This window comes from Musca vetustissima, unplaced genomic scaffold (genome assembly GCF_032173495.1).
Source record: "Musca vetustissima isolate MV318-11 ecotype Yass unplaced genomic scaffold, APGP_CSIRO_Mvet_v1 utg2150, whole genome shotgun sequence".
NCBI lineage: Eukaryota > Metazoa > Arthropoda > Insecta > Diptera > Muscidae > Musca > Musca vetustissima.
Window position 1 is genome coordinate 14,577 of NW_026877725.1, and position 23,317 is coordinate 37,893.

General features: G+C 32.8%; 1 protein-coding gene across 1 annotated transcript in view; it reads left to right on the plus strand.

Annotated features, from left to right (window-relative positions):
• Positions 1-449: 449 nt before the first annotated feature.
• LOC133322392 (uncharacterized protein DDB_G0271670-like) overlaps positions 450-23,317 on the plus strand; it is a 36,077-nt gene continuing 13,209 nt past the window's right edge. The window contains exons 1-3 of the mRNA XM_061531391.1: positions 450-1,195; positions 1,355-1,770; positions 1,854-1,955. Of these exons, the coding sequence (XP_061387375.1) occupies positions 450-1,195; positions 1,355-1,770; positions 1,854-1,955 (1,264 nt within the window). The remainder of the gene's footprint in view (positions 1,196-1,354; positions 1,771-1,853; positions 1,956-23,317) is intronic.

Here is a 23,317-nt window from a genome sequence, read left to right on the forward strand (position 1 = left end):
TTCCGCCTAATAATCCAAAGAAATCACAAAAATTCGAATTTGGCTACTTTCTTAAAAGTAACAATGACAGGACTCGACCAATTCCATCATCCTTGGGTCGAAATTAGGGCAGAGATATCTCGATACATTGACATTGATGATCAAAGGAAATTTCCTAAAATCGGTTGGTACCTTTATTTAGAGAAAATTCAAGGTTTTTTTTGGGAAAGTATAAAATGAAAAAAAAACGGCAACATTAGATGAAAAATCAAACTGGGAGGGTACATAACAAAGGGACCTTAATAGACTATATATATATATATCCTTTTTTGAGTCTACTAAAACAAATAATAGGTCGGGACGAATTTCCAAACGTTGTTTTTTATTGCTTTCAATATCGTTTTACAGCATTTGGAGATGACTTCCGTTGCTACCAGTGTCATGGAGATAATTGTGGATCAAAAGATACGATGGAAATTGTAACATGTTCGGTAGAAAATGATGGCGTAACAACTGCAGCCCCTTCAACACTATCCACTCCAGAGAGTAGAAACTATAGACTACATGCAAGAAGACGGAGAGATGTAACCGGAGAAAATGCATCTTCAACAACAGAATCCGCTTCGCAGCCAACATCATCCTTGACAACCGCATCTTCTTCGGAATCGTCATCATCCTCAACAACAGCATCTACTTCGGAGCCAACATCGTCATCAACACCAGCGTCTTCTTCGGAACCATCATCGTCCTCAACAACAGCATCCACTTCGGAAGCAACATCGTCTTCTTCGGAACCGTCATCATCCTCAACAACAACATCGGAAACAACATCATCTTCTTCGGAACCATCATCATCTTCAACAACAGCGTCCACTTCGGAGCCAGCATTGTCCTCAACAACATCATCTTCTTCGGAACCATCATCATCCTCCACAACAGCATCCACATCGGAAGCAACATCATCTTCTTCGGAACCATCATCATCTTCAACAACAGCATCCACTTCGGAGCCAGCATCGTCCACAACAACATCATCTTCATCGGAACCATCATCATCCTCAACAACAGCGTCCACTTCGGAGCCAGCATCGTCCTCAACAGCATCATCTTCTTCGGAACCAACATCATCTTCTTCGGAATCATCATCGTCCTCAACAACATCATCTTCTTCGGAACCATCATCATCCTCAACAACAGCATCTACTTCGGAGCCAGCATCGTCCTCAACAGCATCATCTTCTTCGGAACCAACATCATCTTCTTCGGAATCATCATCGTCCTCAACAACATCATCTACTTCAGAACCAGCATCATCCTCAACAACAAATTCTTCTCCGGTAGAAACATCATCGACACCATCCACTTCGGAGCCAACATCGTCCACAACAACAGCGTCTTCTTCGGAACCATCATCGTCCTCAACAGTAGCATCCACATCGGAAGCAACATCATCTTCTTCGGAACCATCATTATCCTCTACAATTTCTACTACCGAACCAACATCGTCTTCAACAACACCATCCACTTCGGAGCCAACATCGTCCTCAACAACATCATCGTCTTCGGAACCATCATCATCTTCAACAACAGCATCTACTTCGGAACCAACATCATCCTCAACAACTTCTACTTCCGAACCAACATCGTCCCCAATAACGACATCCCCTTCGTCATCTGAACCTACACCCCCTCCAACAACTGCCAGTTCAAGTACCACATCAACAACAAAAAATCCCCTAAATCCACCCGTAACCGATAACAGATTTGCCTGTTACACAATTAAATATCAAGGTAAGTTCGTTTATACTTTCGATTATAGTTCCGCACAAATACTAATGGAATATTAATGTTTTTCCCCTCCCCCCGAAAAATAGATGCGGGCCAGAGCATTATGAAAAAAGGTTGTGTGGCAACAACACCAATACAGTCAGCATGTGACGTTGTTTCAGAAAATTTAGGCGGTCCTCTGGAAAAATGTAACATTTGCCTATATTCCGAATGTAATTCGAGTTCCACTTTCCAATTATCAATGTTGACAGCACTGAGTGTGCTGCTGTTTAAAGTCGTAATAAGTTATTTGTAAATGTCGCGTTCTTATAAAAAATATATATCATATTACTATTACTATTTTTTATAATTTATAAAGATATAATTATTATTATTATATATTTTATTATTATTGGTAGTGGAAGCATGTCGTCGTTCTGTTGCCAATTTTATTTACAACAACTATGAGCTGACAATAAAACTGAAAACTAATAAAAAAAACAATATTCTGAATGAAATGAATGCTTGTTTGTGTTGAAGGTAAGGCTTGTAGGTTATGAACAGTGAATGCAGTTTGCTTAATAGATATGTGTCAGATTAATCTTGGTGTTATTATATGAGGTAATTACAAGACTCCTGATTGTCCTCCCGTATTCAATTATCTCAATTTAAATATATTGTCACCACTATCGCAGACAGCAAGTAGGAAATGTAAGCAAACGTTTTTGATGTATGTATGTATATATTTTAGATCGAATTTAACTAAAATAATTTTACGCAGAAGCAGATTTTGGAGCATTGTCAAAAATTGTCCATGTGAGGAAAAACATTTAACCCTGACGTACGAGTTAGAAGCGGCTGGTATTGAAGATAAAGTTGATGGCTTCATTTAATAGGTCGCTAGGTTTTCGGTTTCTTATTTTGTTGCAAAAATGTCCGCAGAAGTTGGTAAAGAGTATGGATAATGTTACTCACTTCATATAAAGCTAATTCCATTCTAAGTTGCAGATGCAATTGCCTCATTTAATTTTACTTCAAAATGTTTAACATTGCCTACCTTTGGTATATCTTCATCACTATTAGACGACATACGAGATTACACTTCATTGAATAGCCTATCATAAATATCTTCTGCATACACCTTTAGAAATTTTGGCACATACTATCTATGCTGATATGTACAAACTCTTAGTAAAGTAGGCCTTTTTTGACTCGTATTAGTAACTTCATTTTGTTTTTGTGAAGAAAACTGTTCTAATTCTCAATATCGCTGAGATTTCGATACATTCATGTTTTACAATTACCTCATTTGTTGTCGTTGATTCGTAGTGATGTGTAAAATTTGTTTTTTGTTTCTCCTATAAATTGTTAAAATCGTGGGTTATTTAAACATAGCAGACTTTAATCGGATACATAGGTCAGTCATTTGTGGTACCTCTCACACAAACTGTCACACTTTTGAAACATTTTGCATTTAATAAAAAATGTTCCATTTCAACACTAGACTGAAATTTCGTTGACATCCGCAAACCATAGGCATAGGGTTTATATTTGCCGGCAACACAGACTGCCTCCTTTGTCTTCTGATAGCTGAAGTGGCTTAATTTAATAACCGGGCAGTTGCAAAATCTACATTAAACATCTTTTTTTATACAATCCGTTTGTAACAAAGAAATACAGGGTGAGATTAAAAAACTGCAACAAAGTCAAGCGCCATAATTTTTACACTTCGTTTTTAAAATTTATTGAATGAAAGCAAAACTGTCGGAAATAGCGTAAAATTTTAGAATAAGTTTAGATTTTTTCGAACTGGTCACCTTTGGCGCGAATTATGGCCTTCAATGAAACCATCACACGCTGCTCGATTGTTGCTCTGCGGTATTTTGTCCCATTCCCGGCGAAGCGCTTGCTTGAGGTGATCGACACTTTGGTATTTTTTAGTGCCAACCTTGCTTTCCAAAATACTCCAGACACAATAGTCCAACGGATTGGTATCAGGAGATGTTGGTGGTCATTGTGCGCTGGAAATGGAGCGCGGAACCCCATTTTGTAACCATTCTTCGCGTTCACCATCGCACTCAGGATGGTCTTGTTGGAATGTCCAAGGTCTGCGGCCAGAATGTTTGCGTGCCCAAGGCTTTAATACACCCTCCAGAATATTTTCGCGGTAATAGTAAGCATTTATTCTGATGATATTCGATTAATACGAGCGAAGACCTACCGTCACCATGGCCGGCGCTTGAGCTTTGATGCCCAACCGAAGGTTCACATTTTCAGCTGTCCTCTTTGGCAACACGATCATTTTGTTTGTTTACAAACTGCTGGACAACGAATGTTTTCTCATCAAAGAGAACCAATTTCGGCAGTTCACCACTTTCGGCCATGCTCTTTAGCTCTTTTCAGTCTATTTTCTTTCGGTTCCATCACGAATAACTTTTTTCTGGAAAATTTTTACCAAAATCCTTTTGTACTGGAAAAATTTTAACAGCTTTCGGTGGCTTAGAAATGACAGCAGTCTGAAGTTGGTTGCAGTTTTTTCATCTCACCCTGTATGAGCCCAATTTTTTCTTTTAACTAACAGTATCTTAATTTTATAAGAAACTGACATTATAGAACCTCAAATTAATAACCGGACACGTGGTAGCTACATAAAGTGGGTACAGTATTTTTTATTTAGCTGCCTTGTACATAGCTGCACTTTGGATTTAGCTGCCCAAAATGCACTTCTTTGGTTCGCAAATTCTCTCTCAAATATCGTTTAAGCGCACAATTCATTGCTGCACATTTATGATAACAACTCAGAATACTTGTATTTTGCCATAAGCTACACAGGGAATATCAAATTAAAAATTTGATTTTTTTATACATCGTCGAAGACCACACGCAAGGGCTATAGCTTTTATTGTAATAAATCTTAAAAATAAAAATACTGCTTATTATTAGGTAATTAGCGCTGGCCGCGTATTCCAGAAAATTTAACATTTTTATACAGTAATTTCACTGACGTGCACGTTGAGGCAGTTAAGAGATCTGCAGTTTTGATTTTCCTTTACAAAAATAATTGCAAGTGTTGGTTGTGCAGATAAGTCAAATCCTTTATTCCCTAAATTAACATTTTTCGATGCAATTTTTTTTAACATTTAGTAGACGCAATAAGAAGAAAGTTTAGCTAAACAACTTTTACAAGAATTATTTTTTTGTCCAAAAAGTATTATCAAAATGGGTTATCTGTGCGTGATATAGGTTCTGCTGTTCAATGAAGTCATTCTACGGTCCATGCCATTATAAAATGCTTTTATAGTGGCAATTCTGTGGAAAATAAGCCTTAAAGTACATTTACATATACGATTTTAAATCGACTCGATTAACGAAATCCAGAAATTCACCCTAATTGTTTACACATACCCTTAATCATGATCTAAATGCCGATCAGCTGATGTTTGTTAGTATACATACAAAAGTATTAATTTGCGCCAAAAATATATGTTTGCAATTTGAAAAAGAATAGAAGAATTACCACAATGGAAATGTTTTTGCAATACTGTGATCGTTTGGAAAGTAAAAAAAAAACACCTAAAAACACAAAAATTCTATAATTAATTTTTATTTTCCTTTGATCTGTCATTTTAGTATTTGTCAGCCGTTAAATTTAAAAACAAACGGCATGTAAAAACTGTTGCAAATTTTGGTACATTGTGAGAGAGTTGTATTTTTTCGTACAAAACCCGCGTTGCATCTCAGTAGTATCATGATTTCGATCATGATTTAAAATAAATCCTGCTGCACCATGATTTAAATTTGTGTGGTAAATCATGGTAAATTTAGCCTGATTAAGAAAATAAACCCTGATTCAGCCTTTAATCATGATTAAATGTTATATGTAAATTCGCTTTTAGTCAGGACAACCAAAAAAGTTTTCTCCTTCTAATGCATAAAATAAACAATATCAGAAACTAAGTGCACTAAGATTAACTCAACTGGTCAGTTGCTATTTATTGATCGTATAATGGATCATTATAAGTATATATCGATTCTAAAAAAATCGAAAAAAATTGTAATTTCGGACTGTTTTCAATTTTACCAAGACAATGGCCCAAAGCACAAGGCGTATGTGTTTATTATATAATTGCCCCCACCTTATAGAAACGTCTCCAAAGTACCCCGATATAAACGTAATAGAGAATTTGTGGTCTTATCTAGGAAATAAATTGAAGTTTCGACAAATATCTAACATCGCCGAGTTGACATTTACTCGAAAAAGGAATGGAAAAAATATTTTATGTTGCGAATAACTGAAATTTTCGAACTGTGACAAAAATAAACGTCAACATGACACTTTGCAGAAATAGTGTTGCCATACAATATAAATTGTATTCGTTTTTAACATTGTTTCTGTCGTTTATAGTAATTTTGTTAATTCTAACGGTAATTTTATTATTATTTTTTATATATTTTATTATTCGAAACATGAAATATATGTATGAAAGACTCTGTAATATCATAATTTGTTGATTGATTTGAGCGGAACATTTGGTAACCCTATCTTCTTCGACCTTACTTTAAATAAGCTATTTGACTCAAAATTTCTTTCAGTTGTCGGTAATTACAGTGAGAAGGTTTTTATGAAAGAATATTTTGAGAAAAATCCGCGAAAATCTTGCAAAAAATATTTTAAAGAAACGGCTGGGACTAAGATTTATCGCTATCATTATTTGCTCACGTTTTCCATAAAATCAAGATTTATTTAATTTGAAAATATAAGTTATGTTATGTGAGGCAATTTGCATGGTATGTATAGGTTGTGAAATATTTCTCAAATAAAACACAGTAAGACATGGTAAAGTAAAGATTAAGCGTTAAATTTAAATCAAATTCTAAAAATATGTGAGGATATAAAAATCGGATTACACAAAAAAAAATTTCTATGTCCTATCTAAAATTTTGGACATGAACAATATGATATTATAATTAAGAATCCTTCAAGAAGGGAAAAATTAGGTAATTAAAAATATTGAAGCAATAACAAAACATGACCTTCTATTGAAAACAATTTTGGTGGAATAAGTTCTACAAAATTATAAACTGTTAAGTGCTTGGGCCTGCATTGGGGTACCAGTTAATACTTTTTATTGACATAAACTTCGTGGAAAATGGTTTTTACCAAACTTATATTGATGCAATATGGATAAAGCAAAACTACGTTTGCCGGGTCAGCTAGTTTTATATAGAAAAGCATGAATACACCCGACTCTCACTATGAAAGTATAAGTGTAAAGAATTCACTTCAAACGAGTATAAAGCGTGTTACAGAAAAGCACCGACGTATGTTCGAACATGCCCGATAAATTTGATTTTATTTTTAGTTTTATTTTACAGTTGTTATTGTAAATCTTTTCTAATGGCTTTCATGTACTTAAGGTATTTTCGGGTAATGTGGACCACCTTTTTTTGGATATTGTGGGCGTAACAACTGTAAAAAATTAAAACAAATTGTTTTCACAACATAGTAGATTTGTTGGCTAACAATATTCCATGTCAAACATTATATATATTTGCCTATAAAAATGTTATTGCATTATATTTCAAAAAAAAAAAACTCTAAACTGCTAATAAAAATAACTTGGCAGGTAATGTGGACCAGTATGTAAGGGTAATAAGGATCAGTTTATCAGTGGTTCTGATAAATTTCAATTTATTGCACTCTTGGGTAACAAAGAGTGCAAAAATAAATGGGTTCATGTTTTGGAATAGCCCCCATTTAAGGGTACCGCCCATTTGCGGTATTTTGAAGGCCCTTGCTTCATTATCCAACCGAAGCACCTGTAATTTCGCATATTGAGTTTTCAGTGTTCGACTATTGTGCTAAAAAATGCTAAAATCACACTTTTACAACCAGAGCATTTTCTACTACTACATTTTCAACATTGCAATTATTTATTAAAAACCAAGTTTGAAGCTTGTTTTCACTAATTAGGAAAAGATTTATCAATGCGGCATTGCCATATTTCAAGCATTTTCTTAGATATGGGTGGTGGTCCACATTAGACGCATAGTCTACATTACCCGATGTTAGTCTAATATTTATGTTTTTTTAACAAATCAATGTAAATAAATAAAATACTGAATAAGCTGTTCAAATTCGTTTCAAAAATATTGCGTATTTTGTCAGAAACTATGTAAAAATTAACTGTCAGGTTATTAAATTGAGTCACTGTAGCACCTGTGTTACACTGCATTTAGTATTGTGGGAATCCCCTTTTTTTGAAGGAAGTTATTTTAACATTTATATTTCGTAACCTTTTAGATTATTAAATTTATATTTCCCATTAATGAACAATAAAATGGTCAACATTTCTAAATCCTATACAAAGATAAAGGCACTGTAGAACAAAATTCAATTTATTCGAAAATTATTAGAAATTAATAATTATAATTTTGAAAATTTACGACGCAAATAGTTTACCATATGCGATTTTTTGCAATCCATGCATTTTGTAAATATTACAAATTTGGCAATCTGACAAGTAGAATACTCGTTATGGTCGACCAGACAGATATGGTTATATCCTCCGCCATGCAACATACTGCAAATATATTTTCCCCGCTAAATTGCGGTTAAAACCAGAAAATGGGATGGGACCGTCAAAAACCCTGAAATATGAATTTGCTTTTTCAATATGAAATATTTGATTTCTCTAGTTCGGCGATTTATAATGAGATTTAATAGATATATTGTGGCGAAAAAACGTCTATATATACACGCTCTACATTTAATAGCTCTTTCTCAATCATATCATCTTCGCTAATTTTCAAAACAAAAAAAAATTTACTTCGTTCCACTGTGGAAGAAACGGTCAATGAGTCAGTGGGAGTATATTGAGGGGCAATCTCAAATTACGCGCTAACTGTCGTCATTTTATGATGGGCCATAAAATAATTTACTAAAAAAAGCGCACCCATTTCTTTTGATTGTTGTTTAGTTTTATCTTTAATATAACTTTTTTTGTTTCAAACGTGTCAGTGATAAGATTTATTAGCTTAGAAATGTAAAGTTTTATTTCTAAGCGATTAAACAAAACAACACAATTTATGTATTCACAAGTGTAAAATGTAAAGTAGATCCTATGCCGAGATTCCGATATTCAAATCTCAGTAAATCTAAATTGTCAATTCCATTACATATATGGTCATTTCCGGCAAAAGGTTAACCAAAGTCGAAGAAATGATTTCTTTAATTGTGCCTAAATACGTGAAATAACGGCAAAAAGTACAAAGAAAACCCAAATGTTTCTTGTTCTTAGCATAAATACTAATTTAATGCCTATAAGTCTGCATTTATATACAGCAGAAATAAAAACTGCAAAATCAAAAATGTCGCGCGAGTGACCAAGAAAAATCCTTCACAAATAAAGGATAATGAATGATATCTTAAATTCATGTAAAGAATATTCAAAAATTCAAAATGTTCACACAATTCGCAGGGTTTTACCATTATTAGCATTGATGTCTAAAGTCATGTATATTTCAAGTCGCGTGAGTGTCCGCTCTTTAATGACTTTTATCTCAAAAGATAAAAACAGGAGGCCCTTAAATTTTTTACCACTGCACTATAGGTAATTTGCCCTGTTTTTGAGGCAAAAATTAATAACAGCGGCTTTGAACGACTTTTTGACTTTTAAAAAGATTTATATTTACAAGAAAGAGAAAACACAAATTTCCACAGTAGAAACCGGATATAACGAACAACGGTTATAAGCAACTACACATATAACGAAGAAAGCTAATTCTTTCTTAAATATTTTTTATTAGTTGTCTTATACACAACAAACGGTTGAAAACGATTAGGGTAGTAAGTTAAAAAAATTTCGACCCCGCGATTAGACTTTTAAAGGAATTATTTTCTACAATGTCGTATGTTTTTGCAGAATGCATTAATAGCGATTAATTCAGTACCCATTTATACTCCTTAAGGTTATTAATATGTAAAAGTGAGATAAAACCATGCTAACTACATTCGAACACGAACTACATTTTTTCATATGTCACTTTTTATTTTATATCAATTCTGAAAAAACTAAATTTTTGATAGTTTATATTCCATGGGGAACTCAAACCCGCCATTTCCTCTTCTCCACTTTTTAGATTTTTTCTCATAGTCTTTCCTTCGACAACCTATTTGCGGTTTACGACTCACGTTATTTATTTTGTAATCAAAATTCGAGTGTATTCGTTTTTTCGCGGAAAAGTTCTATCTTCCTATGACATTTGGTCCATCGTGAGAAATTCATGCAAAATAACCTTATTTCCTCTTTTAATTTGGCATATTTTTCGTCCATATTGTTGTTATTGCCAACATTACTTGCGTGAACGTTGTAAACAACAATATGTTTCTTTGCTTTTATTTCTTTCATCAAACGAAATATCGAAAATTTTATTGTTTTTTTATTTTGAAGTTCCCTACAAAAAACTGACATATCATGAAAAACTCAAAAAATCGCAATTTGAGACCTATTGGAATCAATTTAGAAGGCTTTCATTAATATATTTCAGTTGTAAGAAGATCAGACAAATTCAAACATTTTAGTAAAAGTCTATCTAAAGTGACTTATGTGTAAAAAATAAACACATTTCTTTTATTATAATCACCTATGTATATTTTGAATCGCTACACAAACGTATTAACAAATATTAAAAAATAAATAAACAGTACACACCTCCGCCAATACTCTCAATGTTTAATTTTTATGTTTATGCTTTGTATTTAGCGGTTTCAAACGTTTTAAAATACGCCTTAATTTTTAATAACATTGAAAATAAAATTAAATTTTCAATGTGTAGAGTTTGGCTACGATTTACACCACCTTTTAGACACTTTAACGCAAAAAAATCTTACAGAATCATAAATTTTGACATGTTTTTTTTAATGCGATCAAAAAAGTTATTATTTTCCAAAATTAAAAAAATGATAAAAAAAAACTGTCCAAATTACCTATAGTGCACTGATAGTACTCCTAAAGTGCTACAAAAAAGTATTAGGGGTGAATTGTAAGAAATGTATTTGGGTTCGATTTATTTAACATTTAAATTTTGATTTTGCCTCCGAATGTCGTGTAAGTGACTGCGGAAGTGCCCATATGTCAAACAAATCCTCATAGTGGAGGTTAACCCGGCAAAAAATTATAATGTAAATGCCGTTTAAGGGACTAAACATACATATGTATATTATTTGGGAAAAAACAGAAACAATACTAAATTATGAACATAGCACCTTTACATGTGAGGAAACCAAACTTAACTTGTCTGAGTCGGAGACAAGTGAAGTTTGCAGAGCGAATAAAGCCGTGGACCCTAAGCACACCATTCTGTATTGGTATGGGACTGTATGAGCGCTGCCGGAGTAGAAAATATTGTTTTTATTAAGGGAATTATGGACAAAATTTATTATTTAGTCCTCCTCAGTCCCCGGATTTGAATCCTATAGAGAACTTATGGAGTATTTTGGAGAAAAATAACAAGTAGAATGGGAAAAAGGAATATCATACTAAGTACTAACTTTATATCCAAAAAACCGCTTATTCAAAATGGATATTCATCATGGATACGTTTCAATGTGAGGTCGCAATTGATTTTGTTTTACAATCATTATTTTTTTTATATTGAATTCATATATTTTTATTCGTAATTTATAGCATTAATTTTAAGTTATGATGTTCATGATCACATATAAAAAAGAATAAATTAATTCATTGATTAACATGCACATATGGCTTTTTTATTATAAAAACTAACAATGCATCTATTTCATTTGCTTCATATTCTCCCAGTTTTATTAATCATAATACTTTTTTGTAGCACTAACTCACACACCGTTTTGTTTACGAAAAGTTATATATCCCGTAAATTTTAACAATAGTTGTTATTGTATATTTTATCGAATAACGATTAGTAATTAATTGTGACAGTGCTTCTTCTTTGTTTTTAAAAAAATATGCATATGGACACTTCCGCAGTCACTTACACGACTTTCAGAGGCAAAATCAAATTTCAAATCTCAAATAAATCGAAAACAATTACATTTTTCACAATTCTCCCTTAATACTTTTTTGTAGCACTAGTTTTTAACTTTTGAGATAAAAGCCACAAAAGAGCGGACACTCACGCGGTTTCAAATATACATGACTTTAGACATCACTACTAATAATGGAAAAACTCTGCGAATTGTGTGAATATTTTGAACTTTAAATATTCTTTACATGAATAAGAGATACCAAGCATTATTATTGCACTTTCAAAATTTGGCATATCCTTTATTTGCGAAGGATTTTTCTCGGTCACTCACGCGACGTAACTCACGCGACATTGTTGATTTTGCTGTTATTTCTGCAGTATCTGCATTCTGCTGTTTATTTCTGCAGTATCTGGATTTATAGTCATTAAATTAGTATTTATGCTAAGAACAAGAAGACAAAATGACAAATGTGGTCTTTCTTTATATTTTTGCCTTTACTTTGCGTATTTAAGCACAATTAAAGAAACAATTAAAGAAACAAATTCTTCGACTGGTTTACATTTTGCGGAAGTGCCCATATACACTTTTTCGCTTTGTTTATAAAATTTCGTTTCGGTGTGAGCAATATAAAGAAATTGTTCAATGGATAATTTGGAAGGAAGAGGTACAATACAAAATTGTAATGTTTTTTTTTAATATATTCTGTTCTTTTTTATTTTGGAATGTCGAAAAATTCAAAGCCGGTGGAATATAGACAGTGAACGTGCCCCATTGGAAGTATGGGACTTTTACATGGGACAACTCCGTGGTGCCATCAACAAAATGGGATTTGTTTACACGGCTGCAGAATTATAAACAAAAATCTATAAAATGATAGTGCGTTAGAGGCAAGTTAAAAATATGTGTAACAAAGCTATGTGCAATATAATCTCTATTCTTTGGTGGAGAGTATAATATACATATTTTTAACAGGAGAGAAAAACGTGAAATTGGCTCTTCCTCGTTCTGGATAACATAAAAAGTAAATATGTACATATTTGCAATAAATTCTACAAATTTCAATTTTATGAACAATTTTTGGTGTCCATTGGTAGTGTTTTTAAAAACAATTTTTTACAGACGTTGATGCTGACAAATGAAATATGATAGTTACTATTAGGTTATGTATGTATGAATTGGTGGAAATGTAAACATCTCCATGGAAAGTAAAATTTCGAAAAGATTTATGAAAATACTTACATAAATGTATTGAAGAAGCTCTTCTTAGTTATTCCTCATTTTGGGGAGAGTTGTAACCCGACAGTGACACAATTTCGTCTGGGTTCATAACGATTTTGTAAACTTTTCGACTATTAAGTGAACAGGCAAACGATATAATTGCATTCGTATGGCTTAAGGCGTTATCAATTCACCTTCCTTGGTGACAATATTAATATCCCTATGAAACTTTTTGATTGCATAATTTTTAACTATCCTTTTAGTACGTTTACATTGTAACGAATTTCGTTAACCCAGTGGGTTTCAATTGTCAATTCAATTATATACATGTCAAATAACGCCTCATAGAGTAGGTTAACCCGGTAAAAAGTTCTAATGTAAATGCCGTTTTAGAAAAGGCCATCCAAGAACTTGCAACAATTACAGCCTTATGAGCCATGCTCTTAAAAATTTCTTAAAACAAAAGGTGGGTTACTACTACTTCGAGTTCAAATAAGGAATGGACACTTGTAAAGTCTTTTTATCATTTGAAGTTCCCGACCAAAAATACAAAAACGCAAAAAAAGACATCTATATATGATTTACAGACTACGAAAAATCAGTTGGTAGTGTCAAGAATGATAAACTTGTAGGCTGCATTAAAGCGGCATTTACATTAGAACTTTTTACAAGGATAACCTACTCTATGAGGAAAGCTACTGGGTTAATGGAGAACTGACTGAAGATATTGCAGTATCAAAGGGTGTAAGACAAGAATGTATACTGTCTTCTCTACTTTTCCATATATATTCCGAAAAAATAATTCAAGAATCGATAAAAATGAGTTCAGAAAGGAATATGTGTAAATGGCGCCTTTCTTAATAACATTCCAACATCTTATCAAAAAGCATGTCAGGACTTCAGCACCTCTTTAACAGATAGATAGTATAAAGAGGATAGTATGTGGTACCATCTTGTTAAAACTACATATTCTACAAGTCGTATTCTTTAATAGCACACAAAATAGTACGATAGTGTTTATAGTTACAACATATTGCTTTTTTCTTTTCTTCGGTCATTTTTTTATGATAATCTCTCAGTTACTCTCTCGTGCATTTACTTTCAATATAGTACTGTTCAACACTGATGTAGTGTCTTCTCTTTAATTACCTAAGGATTCTCAAGGAATCGATGCATTAGCTTCTTCGGCAATACTTTCAAATACAGCTGCGATAGTTTCAGCGAAATATGATGATCAAGCCTTACAATATTTGTAACCCCTCCGGTCTCCTCAAATTTCTTTAAAAATTTGGCAATTGCTTAGTTGGACCATAATCTCATCTTAAAGCACGTTATGTGGCTATTGTAGAATCATAATTGAACATTTTTATGCGTTATGAGATAGTTAAGCGATTCATTTTCTTCAATGTCAGATTTTTAACTGAAAAGAAAAAATTGTTTAACTATTCTAGTCCCATACTTTTAAAACCACGAAATGAATTTCAGGGTTACCAGCAAAAAAAATATATCGGGATCTTAAAATACGCGTCAATAGCTTTCATCCTCACTAGGAATCCCCTCCCCATTTTGTAGGAGAGTGTAATATATGCTAATTTGCCAGCACAATGAAAAATCATTGACATTTGTAATGATTTTTTTTCCAATATGCCTTTATTCTTAACACTCAATTGCTAATCTTTTTATCTTTTTAATTATAAAGATGTATTCTGTAAAGGGTCGGCATGTACCAATAAAATATGAATTTTAAGTCACTTGTGAGCTATATATATAACATGTCGGTTCGTCGTAGCTTTCACAACTAGAATCCACATTTCAATTAAATGGATTAAAATTTTGTCATACCCAAATTACCTTATCAACTGTCAACAAAGTTTAGTTTTTTACTGAAACATCAAAGGGCTAAGATTCAAAAAAAGATATATGAAAATATGATAATTTTATGATACCAGAAAGAACTTCCAGGGCTTTTAATAGATATGTATGTGTATAAAAACTATGTAGAAGATAAATAAAAACACTGATAAATGACAAGAATGTCAGGTGTGGCGAAATAAGTATTAGCCCCAATAAAATTACCCGTTAGGACGGCCATTAAATTTACAACGTCACCTACCCACATCAACTGATTCACAGAATTTTCATTGTTATCGTTTTATTGCATTTATTAGAAATGTGTTTGTTTAAAAAATAAATTATTATTATATTCGGTATTTGTTTGCAGACATTTTTTTTATTATTGTAGATTGGATCTAATATATATATATATATATATATTATCGGTCATAAATAAAAACTTTAATTGCTAAATGAGTTCCAAGAAAGTGATTTCGTGATTTTGAAATTCTTCTTACATTGTCAATGCGATCCATTTAATCCATGTCGTATTTAATTTTATATGACAAGAGAAGAGAATTAAAAATAAATTAAAGTAATAATACGCTCCAAAACTACATGACAAATTTTTCCAAGTGAATTAACAGTTTTGCTAATTCTTTTACTTAAATTGCAATAAAATCAATTTTTTGTGCCTGACATTTATCAACATTTCAAATAAAGAAATTTCGTAGTCATTTCAAATAATAATTGTTTGTTAATATTGTAGTTGGTAATATCAATTTTTTACCCATGTACAATTAATAAAAATGCAATGCTAGTAAAATATTGAAAAAAAAATTGAAGTTCCAATTACAGGTTAAACATTTGAATAGGATCTTCAATATCTATCGTTGAAGTACGTTTATATTGTACCGGATTTGGTTAACCCAGTGTGTTTAAATTGTCAATTCCTTTAAATATATGCCAAATAATTCCTCATAAAGTAGATTAATTCGGTAAAAAGTTCTAATAAAAACGACGTATTAATTTGGCTCAATTCTTCAGTGTTAATCTTTTTTCTCGATTCAGCTACTTTACATAACCACTAAAAGAGCTCCCTTACTAGTCTTCTGGTGGTTATTTTGGTCTACGGCTTGTTCAACTATCAAACGAGGCTAAAAGTTAATTCTATTTCAGCCTAACCTTTTTCACCTTAGTATTATTGTCTTTACAAAATTTAAATAGTAAAATAGCATAATTTTTAAATTTATTAAACCTATATAAATGGTCTGTTCCCGTACTGCAAGAATCTACTAGATTTTACTATTTTCTTCGATAACATAAAGGAAATTCGTTATCTAGTAAAAAGTAGTATATTGTTGCAGTACGGGAACAGACCGAATGTGTTTTATCCAAATTAATAATCTGTCCCTTTACTTTCAGAACCAAATTCTTTCCAAACGATCGTTACTTCAGCCTTATTACTTCAGGTATTAAACCACTAATGCACAAAATAGTACAATAGCGGTGATGGATAAACACGCTTCCTCTTTTTTCCTCTTTTGGTCAGTCATTTTTTATGATTTACTCACAATTACGCTCGCCCACACTTCCTCTGAATTTAATTCTGTTCAACTCTTTATTAAACGTTTATTACTGTGGAGCAGCAAATCATCACCAAGGAATGCTCAATTGGCTGAAAAGCGAGTTGCAAAAACAATTCTGGCAATTCTCACCAATCAGACTCTGTGGCGAATTATTTAGGTTCTGCAACCAACACCGCAGCGGTTCTCCGCCGCACTTGTAGGGTTCGGACTCAATACAACGGCAGTAGGATATGGCCAATATTTTAATATGCCTTAAATTTTCACCAATCACCCAATGAAATTAATACGGTGCCTTAGTCTGTTGCTCTGAAGGCCAGCGATTTTTATTTACCAAATGTTTTGGATATATGGCAAATTAAACACATCACCACTCTTTCTAATTCAACATATATCGAATAATTTCTGGAACAACGTTTTTAATTCCCCATAAATCCAAATGAAATTATAACCACTTCGATGAAAAATTTGGATTAAACTTCGAAATTCTGAAAATTGGGAGTCTATGATATGAAAAATAACCAAAAATATGTTTTTTAGTCCTTCAAGGATCTGGATTGCAAATTAGAGCAACTTCAGTGGAAATGTCAGAGATACTGAAGAGAACTTTTGTATTCACCAGGAATCTGATATGACAAATTATTGCCACTTTTATGAGAAATTTCGGTTAAAAACTTAATAATACCAAAAATGGCCCGGGACTACTATTTGGGGCTACACAAAAATTTGGACCTATATAGACCAACATTTTTTTTACCCTACAATATCCCAGAATATCACAATTCGAAACACGGACAATGAGGCGATAAATTTGAATGGAGACTATGTCAAAACATGCACTTATAATGGTCATTTTTATATATGTATGATCGTTCTTCAAGAATCCTTTATAGGAAATTACAGATATGATTACACTTAATTTGTTCGAAATGCGAGCCAAACTAGCAAAAATCCATATTTTTAGCAGGAACATATTCTACCCAGTGAGAAGACAAAATACCCAATTACTGGATGACAGACATGCCCTAAAGCTTCAAAATACCGAATATTGAGGGTATTGCTATGTGGGGGCTACCCTAAAAAGTGGACCGACCATTTGCAATACAATACATATCGGATTTACTAGAAATGTACTTAATATAAGCGACGAAAAAATTCAACAAAAGAATAAAGAAAGGATACGCAATATACTGATGAAAAATAAAAACCATTGACGATCTACTAAAACCATCCAGCCACAAGAAAGAAATGTAGAAAGAAGAGTAAAACTCATACAAACCAATGATTTATATCCGTGCACTGTCTGAGAGTTTGTGTATTTCGAATATTTATAACAAGAATAATTATCGATTAGCCTTATAATCCATGAATAACGTCAATAGCCTGTTCAGCAAAACAAAATCAAAAATTCAAAAGCGTTAAGAGTACAATTTAGTACTCTGTATCGCTCACGCAAATGCATTCGCAAAATAAATCGAAAATACTGCAACACTGGCACCACAAAGTAAACAATAACGAAGAATGGCAAAAGGAAACGTCAAAAAGTGTAAATAAAAACATATTTTTATGTGGTACGAGTGTTTTTTTTTTTTTAATTTTTAAAAAAATTAAGAGATCGATCAAATATACTCTTCACTTAGGAAAAAATAGAAGTTCGGGTATGAAAATAGAAGTTCGAATTATGTGACAAACGTTTTCAAATATTTAATTGTTAAAAATTTATACATGGTACTAGCATATACCCGCTACTTCGTCAGCGAATGTGGGAAGTATTTAAAACCCAATACCAACCAATATTAACACTTTTAAAACCGTTTGGTACCAATGTTCTCTTATAGTACTCAACCCTACACACAAATTCTGACCGCAAAATAAATCAAGCACTATACAAAATTTTGTGTCATTTAGTTAAATTTCCAAATTTCAAATATAGCTTCACCCAAATCCAAATTAAGTACCAGTTAGTAAACATAAATATATAAATTGTCATAACTTCCTACATTAACATACGAATTTCCAACACTTCCCACATACCCCAATCTTAATTTCAAATTTCAGGATTCTATCGGTTCGCCTAAATCCAATTTGTTTCAAATTTAGTGCCATTTAATACACATAGGTACAAATTTGCATTACTACCTACATCATGCAATCCAATGAAAACCTTATTACTCAATTTCAAGATTTCAGCTCTATCGGTTAACTTTTAATCCAAACTGTGCCAAATCTAGTGCCATTTAGTACACATTTCCAAAACTTCCTACATACCCCATTCGAAACAGTGATCCAACAGTGATCCTAACCACCATTTGGTATCATTTAGTAAACATTATTACGAATGTCCAAAACTTTCTACATAGCTCAATACTACACCCCGACAGTGATCATAACTTCAAATTTCAAGATTCTAGCTCTGTCGGTTTACTCAAATCCACATTTGGTACTATTTTGAAACTGTAACCCTAACTCCAAATTTCAGGATTCCAGCTGTATTGGTGCACCAAAAATTTAAATTGTACAAAATTTAGTACACATTTGTACGAATTTTTAAAACTTCCTACATACCCCAATCCTACACCCCCACAATGATCCTAAATCCAAGTTTCAAGATACCAATTCTATCGGTTCGCCCACAATTCAAACTGTACAAAATTTAGTACAAAGTAATACAAAATTTCAACACTTCCTACATACCCCGGTCCTACACCCCCACAGTGATGCTAAATCCATGTTTTAGGATTCAAACTCTATCAGTTCACTCACAATTCAAATTGTACCAAATTTAGTACACAGTAGTACTAATTCCCAAACTTCTTGCATACCCCAATCCTACCCCCCACACTGATCCTAAATACAAGTTTCAGGATTCCAACTCTATCGGTTCACCCACTATTTAAATTGTACCAAATTTAGTACACATTAGTACAACTTTTTAAAGCTCCCTACATATCTCAATCTTAAACCTCAACAATGATCCTGACTCCAAATTTCATGATTCTAGCTTAATTGGTTCACCTAAAATTCAAATTGTACCAAATTTAGTACCATTTAGTACGAATTTCAAAAACTTCCAACTTAACCCAAACCAACACCCCCACAGTGCTCTAAAATCTAAATTTCAGGATTCCAACTCTATCGGTTCACCCACAATTCAAATTGTACCAAATTTAGTACACAGTGGTACGAATTTCCACAACTTCCTACTTAACAAGTTTCAGGATTCCAATTCCATCGGTTCACCCACAATTAAAATTGTACCAAATTTAGTACACATTAGTACAAATTTTTAAAACTCCCTACATATCTCAATCTTAAACCTCAACTATGATCCTGTCTCCAAATTTCATGATTCTAGCTCAATTTGTTCACCTAAAATTCAAATTGTACCAAATTTAGTACCATTTAGTACCCATAAGTAATAATGTCTTAAACTGAGTCCTGACCCCAAGCCTACACCCCTACAGTGATCCTGACTCCAAATTTTATTGTTTCCGCTCTATCGGTTCACCCAAATCCAAATTGTACCAATTATAGTACGATTTAGTACTTTTCGTACACATAAGTAACAAATTTCCAAAACTACGTACATATCACAATCCTATACTCCGACGGTAATGTTACTTTCAATTTTCAGTATTCTAGCTCCATTTGTACCTCCAAATCAAATTTGTACCAAATATAGTACCATATAGTACTATTCGTACACATGAGTACACGGTTTCGAAACCATCTCCTTATATCGACCCTACTTCCCAACCCTAATTCGCATTCCAAATTTCAAGCTTTTAGCTCTATCCGTTCTCATGCTACAGAATTGTACAAAATTTAGTACATTTTCGTACATTTCGGATAGTTGTAGTTCGAATTTCCAAAAACCCTTTGGTACATCTATCCTACACTCCATCAGTGACCCTCAATCCAAATTTCAGAGTTCTAGCTCTACTGGTTCGCCAAATACAAATGATATTATATTTAGTACTTTTTAGTACTTTTCGTACCCTTCTAGTACGAATATCCAAAAACCCAGCCTTATCTGTCACATTTAGGCCAAGAGTGACCCTCACCCAAAATTTCAAGATTCTAGCTTCAGCCGTTTCGTCTGGGCGTTGATGAATCGTTAAATCAGTCAGTCAATCAGTCAGTCAGTCAATCACTTTACTCTTTTATTAGTATAGATAATAATAGAAGGTAACATCAAGTGTTGTTGTACAAAAAACGATACAACAACCACATGAAAATTTGTTGTTGTAAGTTCGACTAGTGTCAACTCATTTGACAGAAAAATGTAAACAAACAATCAAATTATCATCAAATTATTTTTATTTTGAAAATGAAATATTTTTGAATCCTCAAAATAAAAATTGAAAAACATGAATGAAAATCTATCAAATTTATATTTCTATCTCTTCCACATCTTTCCTATAATTGAGCCATTGCCATATATATGTGTAACACATATGCAAATGCTGGGAATAGCGAGTTGTTCCTTGAAGAAAGATTTGCTTCCTCAAACTTTCCCAGCAGGCAGATTGAGTAAATTGAATACGGGAGGACATTTAATACAGAACAAATTCGAATTGAACGCGTTCCCAATTTTCCTGTTGGGTGATTTTTAAAAACATAATTTGTCAAATTCATATTGACACTAGTATTACGTTGAAATCAAATCAGCTGGGATTTGCCCTTACCTTTTATAATTGTACCATGAAATTTATACAACATTTTCGTCTCAATAAAGATGCGTTTATGTATTAAGTAAACGCTATTAAAAATGATCTCGTTGTTCCAAATAGATCCACAGCAATTCCAACTCCAATAAAAGTGACCGCTGCTTTGAAATTGGTTGGACATGGTGGGTATCAATACCAACCTTTAAACATGCACACATATGATCTGTTCCAGTACTTTTTTAATAGTAAAGCTAGTAAAAGGGAAATATTTCAAAATCGCTTTCAGAGTACAAAATAATTTGAGTACAAAATAATTCGGGAACGCAAATCTAGTAAATATGCCAAAATTAGATGGCAATACTTCAAAATCAATTTAACAGCCATTTTTACTTGGCCAAATTTTTCGAGTAAAAAGTTTATAAAGAGAACGCCATTTTGTTTTGTGCTCTCTTAACCCTTTCAATGTAATTTTTTTGTCGGAATAAAAATCTAAAATTTTGTATTAAAATTAATTAATTTTGTATTAAAACGTTTAAATGTCGAATATATTCGACAAAAACACAGAAAGGGCTAAATTTAGTTCAATGTTTTACCAGGTTCGGGGGTTCAGGAACAGTTTTCGAGTAAAAAGTTGCAAAACTTGTGAAATTAATAGATTCTTTTAGGTTCTGGAACGGAACTATAGTTTCACATCTTATATATAAAACATTATTTTTTCCAAACCAGCGACATCTCTTACAAGAGGTCCATTTGAATTAGTGTCATCATACAGTTTTGTCAACAAATTGTTGTCGCATTGTTTCGCATTTGAACTCTCCAACTGTCCCTTTGCCAAATCGCTGTGTTGCACCATAAAGTTTGGAACTGCCGTTGCTGTGTCTACAACTACTGCTGTGGCTTTCAACTAAAATAATTACCAATTTAGATATATGTAAATATAACCAGTAATTGTGCTTACTTACATGTTTCGCTGTGATGCCACATTTGCGTAAAGTAGATGCGAAAGGAGGTACGAAAACGAATAAGAGAGTATCAATTACGCGATGCAATACAATTTTTTTTTACGCGTCGCAATACAGAGTAACCTCCCTGGACATGCGCCGAATTTTAAAGACGTAAATATGTTGACTCAGGTAAATAATTACAAAAAAATGTTATTCATTACATATAAATATACATAACGAGAAGAGGAGGAATTATAAGACTGACGCGGACCACTGTATTTACCGAAACTAAGTTCAAAGGCACAGACGAAGAGAAACTTTGTTTATCATAGACGGTGATAAAAATCGGTTGCTTTTCTCACCACAGTGAGATGTGTAATATAAATATATATCTCATTAAATACTTGGATCTTTGGTAGTATTTCCCTAAAGACAATGGCCGAAGACAGTCAAAATATTGGAAAATAAATATAAACAAGAAGAAAAAACAACAAACGATTTTTTCAATTGACGTAAACTACGTTTACATTGTACCGGATTTGGTTAACCCAGTGGGTTTAAATTGTCAATTCCTTTGAATATATGCCAAATAAATCCTCATAAAATAGGTTAACCCGGTAAAAAGTTCTAATGTAAATGCCGCATTAGAGCCAGACAAAAATACACAAAAATTATCTTAAATATTACTGAAATTACCGAAATGTCAAAATACAGTCATTTCAGTAAGAAAATGCGACAACGATAATAAAGGTACTTGAATGGGGCGGGTTCTTTTCTGCACCAATTGCAGCCCATTCTGTCAGAAATGCTGATGAAATGAAGGAGTAGTAGCTCTTAAAACCTACAATCTCAATTGTGATTTCAACTGACAGACGGATGGCATGGTTACATTTTGTGGTATATTTTAAATATATATATATATATATATATATATATGTAACCAAAATTCCATTAATTTTTCATGTTCGTATTACGAGAATAAAATTATCAATATTACTATCATTAAATACCTTTAAGCTCGTAATGTTTTCAAAGTAATACCCTACAGCAAAAAATGCGATAAAAGAAAATACTTTACATCCAACCATATTGTAGCACTGTGTAATAGATATACGAATGATAACCCAACCATTTATGCAAACAATCTATCATTCTTTAGCAATAACAAATATTTTCACTAGCCGCATGAATCAGCCGGCCACGGACAGGTGCTTTTCTGCGAGGCGGTGGTGTACTTTTCGTAGATAAAGTTTCTTTGGCGGATACGATTTTTATCAGACATAATAAGTCTATGTCAAGAAGGTGAAGTGA